This window comes from Haliotis asinina, chromosome 9 (assembly GCF_037392515.1).
Source record: "Haliotis asinina isolate JCU_RB_2024 chromosome 9, JCU_Hal_asi_v2, whole genome shotgun sequence".
Lineage (NCBI taxonomy): Eukaryota > Metazoa > Mollusca > Gastropoda > Lepetellida > Haliotidae > Haliotis > Haliotis asinina.
Genome location: NC_090288.1, coordinates 60,201,678 through 60,214,803, shown reverse-complemented (window position 1 = coordinate 60,214,803; position 13,126 = coordinate 60,201,678). Strand labels below are relative to the sequence as shown.

Here is a 13,126-nt window from a genome sequence, read left to right as displayed (position 1 = left end):
CAGCCCATCTATTGACTCTTCATAGTGTTCCAGTGTTTATTAGTCATTCCTCATCTCTTCATGCCTACTTTCCAGCACAGGCATGTCTGTCTTTACATGGAGCAGTTTTCAGCGAGCTGATAAGTCTACAAGTCATCAAATTCCTCATTCATGTACTTCTGCAGGAGGAAAACCTATTAAATGATTGAAGTATCTGTCTCAGTGGAACAATAGTTGGCTGAGTCTGGAAGTTTAATGGTCTCCGAGTAATACCCTTCCATGATCTCATTCTGCCATTTGATAGCTCTTTCTCCTCTGAACAGCATCTACCCTGTTCTTCTGCCCCAACTCTATCATCCTGCAACTTGCCCAAACTCTCATCCTACCTTGTCCAACCCCTTTCCAACTCTACTTCTGTCTTCACACCTCAAACATCCTCATACCTGCCCTCATTCCTTTTTACTTGTCATCCCCCTTTCCCATAATTCCACCCCTATCTTCACCCCACCCACACACTCTCCTACCTCCCTACACCCAACCCCATTACCCATTGATCCACCCCAACCTTCACCTACATACACACCCTCCTTCCTATCTGCATCCCACCCTGTTAATATTCATCCTCGTCTCCCCCTTCCACTCTGACATCTCCCCTTACACTCTCACATCTCCCCTTACACCCTCACATCTCCCCATACACTCTCACATCTCCCCTTACACACTCATACCACCCCTTTCACCCCCTTGACACCCCATATCACCTGATGCCTCCACCCCATTAAGCCCTACCCAGTTAACCATTATAGTTAAGTGCCGAGTTGGTGTCACGGCCTGGCAACATGGCCCCAGCTATTTGTGACTGAGTGCCCAGAGGTTTGAGATAGTTTGTGCTTCTGTTAATTGACCTATCACTCCATTCAGTTTGTCAGGAAGTGCAGGAGGGAGTCCTACTGTGTGTGTACAATTAGGAACTACTTTCCATGGAAAAAATGAACATTAATCATGCAGAAAATATAAAAATGTTAAAACAGAAGACTGTTCAGTATAGGAAATGTGATGAACAATTGTTTTTTCCCCTCAATTAGAATACAATTCTGTGATTACCAGAAGCGAGAATTGGTTGCAATAATGTCTTGTGAATAATAACAGAATTATGAAAGCATACTTATATGTCTTACTGCCATTTGCCTCTAATATGATCACTGCATTTGTACAAATACAGACAGAAAAATTCCACATGCAGAGGTCTGGCTTGTTAAAGGCTTATGTTTTTATTATTCATCTCTTGTACAGATCCTGTTTTCTAATCAGTCTCTGTCTTTTCTTTGTTTTCACTGTTTTCTTTCTCCTTCACTTGGGATCTTGTCAAGTCTGTAACTATGAAAGTTTTCTGCAGCTTTTTGGACCTTTGATTCTTAGATAAACAAGGGAACTGGATTGGCTTACATTTCACTGAGTCTCATAACCATAGTTCCTGATTGGCTTAAAACCTGTTCGTCTTGTGATTCAGACTGGCTGGACCAAGCTCAAATTCCAGGTTCATGACAGTTTTGAAATTCTTGTTCATTTATGGGCACTGTTAAGCTACTTGCTAATGCATTGAGCCATTAAAACAAGATCATCTCAACAGATTATGGTTAAGGGGAATCCTAACAGCTGTTACTTTGACCCTCTGACTGTTTCACCTTACACTCTAGAAGACTGAGCCAAAGTCTGTTCATGACTAAGTTTTCATTAACAAAAATAGCCCCATCTATAGTTGTGATAATGTATGTTTTGAAGTTGGGAATGAAATGTATGGAGGCTGAGTACAGTGAGCTGTGGCGACACCAGCCTCCGAGTATTCTATCTTTCACTCCCTGTAGAGAAGCAAGCGCCTCACGAAATTAAACAGCAGCTTCACTCACTGGATTACGCTTGCCCATGGTGGAAGGGATACCAACTCCCTCCAATTTTTACTATCTCCTTCGCAGCATACTGTTGGCATCATAAGAGAAGCTTTTCGACTGTCTTGCAAATTGCTGCTGTGGATTATAAGGTTGTTTTGAGGATATTTCTTTAAGGTATAGTATGTCTTATGGTAGATACCAGATTGTTAAACAGTATGAAAGGTTTGCAGTTAAGCCTTGTGCAATGGCTGTATTTTGTGATGCCTGGTCATGTGCAATGTACATGTTTCCTTTATGACTTAAAGGAATATGTGTACTGAAGCTATAACCATTACATAATGCAGCGCATTGAAGAGAGACAATGTACACTAAGGGTGCACACATGACTACAAGAACTGATCATGATAGAAACGTTTAATATCATTATGTATGTCATAGTAGTTTAGTGTTCAGAAAAGTAGATGAACGGATGCTATGGCAACCTTGTATTTGTTTCATTATATGTCAGTAAAAGAACCTTTTTCGGTGAATACTGATAAGTGTTGAAAATCAGTTTTGATTTCCTATAGTGATGAGCCCTCTCTGAGAAGTTGTAGCTGAGGGTGATGCAGAATGTACATGACAGTACCCATCTGCTCAGCATCTTCTAGAAGACATTTTTGGCATCGTTGGTAGTTTAGTCACTGCATCTGAATGGTGGATAGTTATTCTATAAAGCACATTTGGAGCCTCTTCAGTAGCATCTGTATCTGAGTGAATAGTACCAAACTGTTAAGACTATCATCTCAGCAAGAGAGTAATTTAGTCCTTGATTGCAGGGGCAGTAGCCAGCAGTGCAACGCTTCCTCCAAAGGGTTCCATGCATGTCTTATCTGAACTCATAGTGCTTAGGGTAGCAGGACTATGGTCTTTATCTAAATAACTTCAGGTATTTTGTATGCAGTATTTGGTCTTATGATAAATAGCCGCATGGATATGAAGGAACTTAATTTCTTCTGAAAACACAAGATCTTTCTGGTAGTCAGGGTATTATGGATTGTTTTGCTGAAGACTGATTGCCATGTGATGTCAGTTAAGGTGCCTATGGTCTTATGAAAATAGTGTAGAATGCAAGTCACTCACTCTCTCAGCTTTTGCTCTTCCTTTTTCTTTTGATTAACCTGATATATCCCAGGAGTGTGTTAAGTGTATCATTTGCCTGGATTATAAATTTTGTTAATTGTTTAAATGTTTGGTTTAGTAGGATGTTGTCAGTCATGTACATACATCTCCAAGTCAGGATATTTACATGGTGCACTCAAATGTTGTCAGCACATCAAGCTGCAGAAGAAATCTCTACTTAATTGGTTTGCACATTTCACCTGTCCCTTCTGATCATTGCAGAGTAGGATGTTTACAGGCCACTTTGGGGGAACGTCATCAGGTTACTATAACATTGCTCATGTTCAACAACCATTTGATGAAGCATTGAGTAGAGACAGAAGGATTTACATGAAAAGGCAGAGATTAAAGGCATTTTGTCACTGGAATGCAATTTCAACTATCATTCCTATTTCAGTCAGATTAATGATAAGTTGTGTTGACTGCAATGCATGTATATTTGATAAGCCAGCAGGATATACCGGAGTTAAATTATTAATAGAAGTAACTTTATCACTTTTTATTTGACTTTAAGTAAAATTTAGTCTTTACAATATGACCTGTGTTTGTAATGGAAGTAGATTGAATGTTCAGAGATTATCCTGGAAAGTTCATGCAATGTAAGACTTTCAGTCCACTGAGCCATGACTCAGGCCATTACTGTGATATACACTGCATCTGAACGTAAACTAATCACAGACCTCATTGAGGCTGGCCAAGATATAGATATCACTTCCTGTACGAGGTAGTTTATTGCATGACTATAGCAAATGTCCACTCAGGTTCAAGGGTAGGAGTTGCATGTAGACTTGACAAGCCTATGCTTCACACCAGTTGCTAGTTAATAGGAATGTGCGTCTAAGGCTTACTCTTATCATTCCTTACACCAGGCTGATTCCACAGGCAGAAAGCTATTACCTTGAACTGGTTGAGGGAAAGATTTTTTTTTCACAGTGATGAGATGTTGAGTGAAATGAGATTTGTTGTCTACTGTGCAGTATGTGGATACAATGAAATTTGCCAGTCAATTTCAATTTTTCCTTAATTTCATTTGTGACATATATCATAATATATTTGTGATATATTTGACAGTGGAATTGCTTGGAATTATTGATTGTCTCCCTTTCTATAGAACACAGAAAATAGTTTGCTTATACATAAATGTAAGAATCTTTTTTGAAGTCTGTACACTTAGTGTGTGGTCTAACTGAACACTAAACAGTGTACCAACATTCATGATCTATAACTAGTGAGCTAACACAGTCCAGTGATGTCACACCAGTAGAGTGTTCCTTTGTATATGTATATACCAACACAGTCGAACATTCCCAACCTACCAGTAGATTGCAGCAGGGTCCCATCATTAGAGCGCAACAATGTCACACCAGTAGAGTGCAACAATGTCACACCAGTAGTGAGCAACAGTGTCCCACCAATTGAGTGGAGTAATGTCACAACAGAGTTCAACAATGTCACACCAGTAGTGAGCAACATTGTCCCACCAGTAGAGTGCAACAGTGTCACACCAGTAGATTGCAGCAATGTCACACCTGTAGTGAGCCACAATGTCCCACCCGTAGAGTGCAGCAATGTCACACCAGTAGAGTGCAGCAATGTCACAACAGAGTTCAACAATGTCCCACCAGCAATGACACAGTAGAGAGCAAGAATGGCCAACCAGTGCAACTATGTACATACAGAATGCCAACACAATGGTGCAAGAAGGTTCATGGCACAAGATTATCCTCCAGTATCTGACATTATTGCATACAAGGACAAGCTGTATTAAAATCATACCAATACTTCTAAGAATAGCCTTGAAATTTTATAGCATAATTTGGCAAGGGTCTTATCACAAATATGGCATGCACACATAGTATTGATGGTAATCAGTAGATGTAGATGTCTTGAGGTTCCAACACCTGCCATGAACCACACTGGATGTGGTTGGCCTGGTTTTCTATCCGTTACACCTAACAGAGAAGAGGCTGAATGGAGGCCTGCATTATTCCAGACAATTTGATACATTTGCAGGTGTTGTGGAATATTAAATATAACTGGGCAATGCATTAGCGCCATCTGTTGGCAACACAAGTAACAGGTTCATTCACATGCTTATCCATGACCTTTGTCCTATATAAACAGCATCTTGATCCATTAGGAATCTGAATTAGTGATGTGCTTCCTAGCTCAGGACATGACCTAGTTGAGATTGTTCCTGTATCTTCAATCGGGTAATAGGCTTTGGATGAGAAAATGCATCTTTTTAGGCTAACACCTTCTTCATGTCTTTACAGTAATTCAAGACTCTTTACTTCAAACTTTTTACTTAACTGATACAAGACTTTAGCCATTCATGATGGTTCTTGTGTCTCTTTGACGTCAAGTGTTAACATTCTTGGTTTGATGGTTGTCATTTTGTAATCCCTTGTCACTACTAAGTCGTGAATTTATGCCAAGAACTGTTAATGTTTCCAAATTACTTGTACTTGGTTTAAAAGTTGTATTCATGAGACCTCACTCACCAACTCAAGGTAACAATGAAACCAACACAGTCATAGTGAAATGTTCTCTGTCAGAGTAATGAGTTTGAACATTTTTCCCAGTGTTGGCATCAGGACCTTATGTTGTTTGTAAGCATATCTGTAACTACCAGCACAGTCAGGAACATTAGAGAGATTACCTGTGATGGCATATGGTAACTCATCAGTAGCTCAGCACTTCTGGGAGCTCATGCTTACCCCATTACATCCTGCTACATGTGTTCGTCTAAGCACAACTTTCACCAGCACTGAGGGCAGAAGCTTGCATTTCGCATTGACATTTCATGGAAGATGATTTAGTGTTTTAAAAAATCTCTTCAAAACATGTGTCGGTTTATATTCCAAAGTAAAATTTTGTTTTCCATGTCATAAAATAAGTACTTGATACATTGCCGTCTGTTTGGGTGATTTTCAGTAAATTTCAGTAACTGTTTGTTTTGGCAATGTGCTGGTTTTGGAATATATATCTGGAATGTAAAGTACATTTGAGGGTACTCTTGACATACACTCAATCTTTACAGCATTGTTATAGGATTCGTGATCAGTTGATTCCAAGCCTTCCTGTGACAAGGTGTTGAGGGGTACTGAGAACACTGCTGTCGATAGTAGACAAACAATAGTATATTAAAACAATAAACTGCTGATTGTTACATGTAAGTAATACAAATATCATTTACATGAGCTTTGTTATCAAGAAGCATGTTTTGCATGAGGAAGTACTCTTGATCAATTGTAGATGTTTGATTGATTCAGATAATTATGGCTAGATATTCCCATGTGACAGGCCTCTGTTGAGAACAGTTATTCTGTTATAACATGTTGGCAACTGTGGCTAGATATTCCTATATTCTTTTAATGGAAAAAACTCCAGAACTAAATCATGATAAATTGGAGTGATTCAGTAATAAACAAGTCTGCAGTTACGGCTAGATATTCCTATGTGACAGGCCCGTGATGAACAACAGTAATTAAGGTCTTAATAACAAATAGGTAGTTATAGCTAGATATTCCTGGAATGTGTGTAGCTAATGTACAACATCTAACAACAATGTGAAACAGCCTCTTTAGCCATGATGCCAAACAAACAGGGACATAAACAGTAGCTTTACTGTTCACAAATGAGAATGGTTTCAGGCGATTGCTGTGGTAAGACTATGTGAAATGGTAGTTTGGGTGAGCCCTAGAGAGTTGTTGAAGACAGAAGTCAGTCTGACATGTATGTCAGTGACTGAATGTCTGTCTGTCTGATGTTGGAGCATGTGCCCATATGGAGAATGATGAAGTCTTATGGTGACTGTTCAGCTTGTCTTCTGTAGGAAAAAGTTTTGGTGTTGCATCTCTCCTGTAGGACATAGATAGGGGTTTGATTCTTTTCTGTGGGACTTAGTTTTGTGTGTTGTATTTTTCTTTTGTAGGATATAGTTATGGGGTTGTGACTCTTCTGTAGGACATCGTTTTGGGTTGATTCTCTTCTGTAGGACATAGTTTGGGTTGATTCTCTTCTGTAGGACATAGTTTGGGTTGATTCTCTTCTGTAGGACATAGTTTGGGTTGATTCTCTTCTGTAGGACATCGTTTTGGGTTGATTCTCTTCTGTAGGACATAGTTTGGGTTGATTCTCTTCTGTGGGATGTATGAAAGTTTTGATGGTCAAGTCAGACTTGACCTGGAGGTAACTATACAACCTTAAGGAGGCATGAACAGGATGAAGTACCTCTGTCCTGTTGGTATTCTTCACCGCAATGCGTGGAATGTTGGCACTGTGGGGTGTCTCCTTGCATCGAGATGGCACCGAACAGGTCTAGAGCTGGCTTTGTATCACAAGGAAGGTATGTGGATTCATGCCAACATTTCATGCCCTGAACTAAATCCTCGTGAAGGAAGCTCTCCAAGGATTACACTTTTTGTCAGTTCTGATGAGAAATGAGTGAAAATTTTCATAATAAATCAAAAGTGTAAAAATAAGATGATATATTAATTGTTTTACCATGGAAACAGGGGGAAGTTTGGTCTTTAATCAGGAGGCTGTGTTCATTGGGCAGCGAGATTGTGTAATGTTTTGCACTCACTGTAACAACTGGGTCTAATGATGAAATGGTACATTAAGTTTTCTTGGGTAACCAGAAAACAGCAAATAGTTGATGGATATTGCAAACCTGTGAAGGGAAAATCAGACTGAAGGTTTTGAGGACAAAAGTGAACAGTTTTCTGTTCTTTGTGTCCTGTTCCATAAAACTATGGATAAACTCAGCATGTTGAATTCATGCTCTTGTCATCAGCATGAGTCCTTGCAAAGAAAAAGCAGCAAAATACATCTTTAAAGGAAAAAAAACAGTGAACTAAATCTTCCCCTGAAAGTTCACCAACAAATTTAAGTGAAAAAAACTCCAGAACTAAACCTTCTACAGAAAAAAATATGGAGCCAAATCCAAGAAATGACAGTAACAGATGCTACATGTCTGTGCAGGGTAACATGTGACACTCTGACGAGGAGACTGCAGTGTTCCATGTTGGTCATCAAACTGGATGTTATCCTGCCTCTTGAGAATGCAAACAGCCGTAAATCAGAAATGTTAAATTTTGAAATGAATACATGGATGCTGTTCAGACAGCATATCATGCAGACTGGGTCACATTTCATGAGTTTGAAACTTTCCATAGAGTTGTAAACCTACACAGATAGCATGGTAAAAGTTGTACATCTGGCTAGGCGAGATAAGACCTGATGTCACAAGAGGAGGAAAGGCAACATGTATAGTTTTTATGTTAATGTGTGGAGAAGACGATGTGATGGAATAGAGTAGGAGGGTCATGACATGCGGGCTGTGTAATCTATGTTGAGGGTCGTGACAGAGGGAACTATGTCATGGTCTTCTCTAAACTAGGATAGAATGTAGCATGGGATACATAAAAAGATGAATATATACAAATTTGTTCCTGGTTATTATTGCCTTTGCTCTAAAAAAGTCTTAGGAATATATTCTGCTGGAAAAACTCCTAGCTGGGTTATATTTCATGATAGTGCCTGCATTAATCTTATCAGATTTTGACATGCAAAGAAGTTCAAGGTATTTGATGGAATGTCTCATGTAAGTGACAGTCAGTTCATTATTTATGGATTGAGAGTGATAAGGAGAGGAATCAAATCCCACTTAAATAAAATGGTCTTGGCAGTTGGTCTTCAACTATTTTCAGTAGCTCTCCCAGCCTGTAGTTTGTAGACTGGGCAGGATCCTCAATGTTGAAGCATTTGTTGGTTATGCTGAAGATCTCTGGACCTCTGTGGTGTAGTGGTTAGCATGCTGGCCTCTCACACCAAAGAGCTGTGTTTGAATCCTGGTGGAGACACCTCATATTTGTTACCTGGGTCTAGTACTGTGTTGTGTCCCTGGGCAAGGCACTTTGTCCACATTGCACTCAGTCCAACCAACTGTTTAAAATGGCTGCTTGAGAAGGGAATGTACAGACCTATATGGTTGCCCTCAGCACTTAGTAGCAGCTTTGAAAGTACAATTCTGTCAGGGTCATATTGTCATGCCAAAGAGCAGCATCATGTTGAAGTGTAGGTGCAAAAATTAGCATTAGCAGTATAAGTATTGACTTTACTCAGTGGGTGCAATATGTGAAAGATGTTTGTGTTAACCCTCTAAGGACATTGCTCGAATGTTTCTGAAAGCAAATACAGACATTATACACTTTAAGACTTCCAACAAAGCATAGGAAGAAAATTAGGACAGGTCCTTTACAGTGGAAATTGTTATAGATTCAATGAACAGTCACATTAACTTGATATCACATTTCAGTAAGTATGCAAATGAAATCTCCAATAAGGAGACTTTTCCACCCCTACATCAATGCAGTATTGGCTACTGTTACCAGTAGGCCATATAGGCTTATAAACATGGCTGCAAGGCCAGGAACACTGTTTCATAAACAGGGCACTTCATCCAAACATTGTATTCATACACTCTTTTTAAACTTACTTGTTTTAGTGGATCTGAAGAGTGGCACTATATGATTTAGTAATCATTAATCTTGCTGGTTTCTTCAGCATAAATATCATGATTTGAAATATCAGATATTTTATGTGCACCAAAGGCACACAAAATATAATATCTATTTCCAACATGATGTTTTTGTTGTGGAAAAACACATAGCTATTAATATCAGATTTGAGGTATTGTTATTAAATTTGTGTCCATTATTTCTAAAGAGTCATGGATATTTGGGGTTGAATGCCTTTTTGCATTGTTAGTATTTGTTTTGTTGTCTGTTGTGCTTGTCATAATGTGCGTGCTTATGTATCCAGTCAGCATGGTTGAAGCAGAGTGAATGTTGTTTTACACCTCTATATGTACCAACCTGTTGTCTGGCCTAGTATGAACAGGTCAACACCATCTGGGGAGACTTATAGCTGGCCATTGAGAAAACACAAACCTCTATGAGTAGGCATTTTCAAAGCATTTGATGCATAGGACATATTCTGTTTTCGAATCTTGTGGAGGAGCTGATGTTAAAGCACAGCATGTTAGAAGTTTGGTTTAAAGATTTCCCCTGTTGGTAACACCAGGAATATGCACTATTCAAAAGTGTAGATAGATTCAGGGGGTGTTTATCAAGAGTAAAAAATGTATTCCTATGTGAACTCATAAATTATTTACAAGATCTGATGTCCACAGACTGTAGAGGTCCCAAGATCTCTCTTTAAAAGGTTTTTCTTGTAAGCCATTAAGGGAATGTTAATTTCAGGATATTTGGATCCTCATGTGTGGAGAGCATGGAAAGGAAAATAATCTAGTTCATGTGAACTTTTGCTAGTGGCACTTGTGCAGGGAATCAGATAGTTGACTTGTAGATCAGTTTGAAAGGTGGAGGGCAGTTAACAGAGGAACTTGATAAGACAAGGAGTTTTCTCATTAGGACTTTGTACAATATCAACTTCTTAGCTGTGATATGTGTTCATTACCCTGACTGAAGTAATTTAGAGTAGTTTTGCAATTTGTGATGACTTAAAAATGGAAAGAGCAAGGTTGCATGTTGTTCCCCACTGGACAAGAGCAGGGCCTTGGCTATCTTTGTTTGTTATGAGAATTGGTTAATTTATTAATTGGTCTTCGTACTCGAATATGCTCATACTGGATTGTCTGGTCCCAGTCAACTTTCAGCAGGCTGTCATCATACAGCTAGAATACATCGAAATGTTAACAAAGAGTGAGTGAGTGACTGTGTGAGTGCATGAGTGGGTGTGTGAGTGTGTGCATGTATGTGTGGTTGTGTGTAAGCATGTGTCCTGATATGTGAATCCTGATGTGTGTAACAACTGCTTTGCGCATGTCAGGTGTTAACATGAATGCATAAGCGTGTGCTGTGCACATTAAAGTGTTTGCTACCATTTTCAGTTCCTTGACCTAAATAAACTAAAGCATGAAACTCATCATGATGCAGGCGTTCTCATTAATATTTGAAAACTTGAACCCAAGTGTAATGTGCTTGAAAGTAGTAGAGATGTAAACCTGTTACCATAGCAATGTGGGTAGTGGAAGTTGAAGCAATTAATTTCAAGAGGTGCCCTGTTAACCAATAAATCGTCCCTTCTTCAGTCTACTATAGTATCGGGCAGATTCTGTGAATGCTCCAAGCTGGAGCAGCCTTTCATTGAGGCACTCTCAAATGCAAAAAGCCTGTTTCAAGTAAATGATGATCTGGGAGCAGTTCTCCTATGACTATTGCGGCCAATGTTAAAATAGTTATAAATGTGTTTTGTGATGTGGGGGTAGCCTAGTTGTTGAAGCATTCACTTATCATGCTGAAGACACTGGTTTGATTCCCCACATGGGTACAATAGGTGAAGCCCATTTTCTGGTGTCCCTTGCCATATTGTTAGAATACTGCTTTAACAGTGTAAAAGTGGTGTAAAACCACACTCACTCACTCACTCACTTTTGTGATATGGGTTGTTGAAAAAGTAGGAACATTGGTACTGGATCAGGTGTGAAACATAGAATGCTGTTTGAGTGTCTTCAGTGGTGCATTGTGTATTTAGTGTGTAGTCAGTCATTGTTTAGTCACTGTTTAGTCCTAGTCAGGGATGTGTTGTCAGTGCCTAGTCAACAGTAGAGTTGTTATCAATATACTTGTCAACAATAGAGTTGTTATCAATAGACTTGTCAACAATAGAGTTGTTATCAATAGACTTGTCAACAATAGTGTTGTCAGATAAGTCAGGTACAGTGAAAAACACCACTGCGTTAAGTTTTCTGGCATAAGGAACAAATTTTCAAGCACATTACACAATTTGTCCAACAGTGTTCATATATCCTTATTTTGTTTTGAGTGATATATCTTTATTTATTAAGAAAACAAATAGATAAATAACTGTAGGAATACAGATGTATGAAAGCCTTGTGTTCGAAAATACTCAGTTGATAGTCAGGTGTGTTATTGAACAATATACTGGGGGAAAAATGAGGGATCATGAGGATTTTTCTGCATATTTTTCAGAAATTGGTTCTTTGTCTTAATTACAAGAACATACCCAAAATATGAATGACCCCTCACTTTTTTGTCCAGTATAGAATTGTCCCTATGTGAAGTTGAGTAGTACGTGCAGCAACAAGGATATATGGAACACTGCCTGAGTACTGTTAGCACTGTCTTAACACAAACAGCAAAAACCAATTCTTGAAAATATTGTTTTTTGATCTGACAAGAAGACTGGTGATTATATTTAGAAGTCAAATTGGTTTCATTTGTTTCTTTTATGAGAAACAAAGATGTTTTTAGACTTTGTTTGATAAAAATTTGTGTGTTAAGATATTGCAAGTTGTGTTTATTGCCGTGTGGCATGTGCATGTCTCACCCCGTTTTTGTGTGTTGCTTCCCAGGCCGTCTCACCCGAAGAGTATGACCTATGGAGAAGTCAGGTGAGTTTGGCACTTTAACACACTTCACCATTTTAACACACACTGCCATTAACACTAATAGCCGCTCTAACAAACAGTGCATCTTAACATGCGCTGCCAACAGATTCGCCAGATTAGTTCTGTGATTGACAAACCCGTTTAATAAGTTGAAACTGTCAAGTCTACAGTGAGGCTGTTTTCAATCATTATTGAATGGACTTACTCATGTTTGATCCTATAAAGCTAGGGTACATGTGTGTATTAAGAACATTTGGAATACAGACACGTACTTGGAGTACATGTGTGTATTAAGAACATTCGGAATACAGACAGGTACTTGGAGTACATGTATCTGCAGTAGCCTGTATACGCATTATTCTTGAATTCTTTGTGATGGATCATGTGATCCATGCCCACTGTCTGACTGGATAGTTCATTTCATCCAGAATCGGGTGGTCTGAGGGGAAGGAATTTGTGACAAGCTAGACCTGATCAAGTTAGCAACTTGCACAGCAATAGTCTCTGCTGGTTATCTACATATGATCAGATTAACTATGTGTAAGACCATACTAGCTCAGACTAATCTGTTTTCTTAGCAATAATTTGTAAAGTTAACATCTTGGCCGTTTAAGCAGATCTCCTTCAAACAGTTTTAGACTTAATAGTCTTAGAT

General features: G+C 38.9%; 1 protein-coding gene across 4 annotated transcripts in view; it reads left to right on the top strand.

The window, feature by feature from the left end:
- Positions 1–13,126, top strand: part of LOC137295520 (filamin-A-like) — a 77,658-nt gene that overhangs the window by 43,142 nt on the left and 21,390 nt on the right. For all 4 annotated transcript variants that reach the window (XM_067826891.1, XM_067826888.1, XM_067826890.1 and 1 more), the window contains one exon: positions 12,436–12,474. In XM_067826891.1, the coding sequence (XP_067682992.1) occupies positions 12,436–12,474 (39 nt within the window). The remainder of the gene's footprint in view (positions 1–12,435; positions 12,475–13,126) is intronic.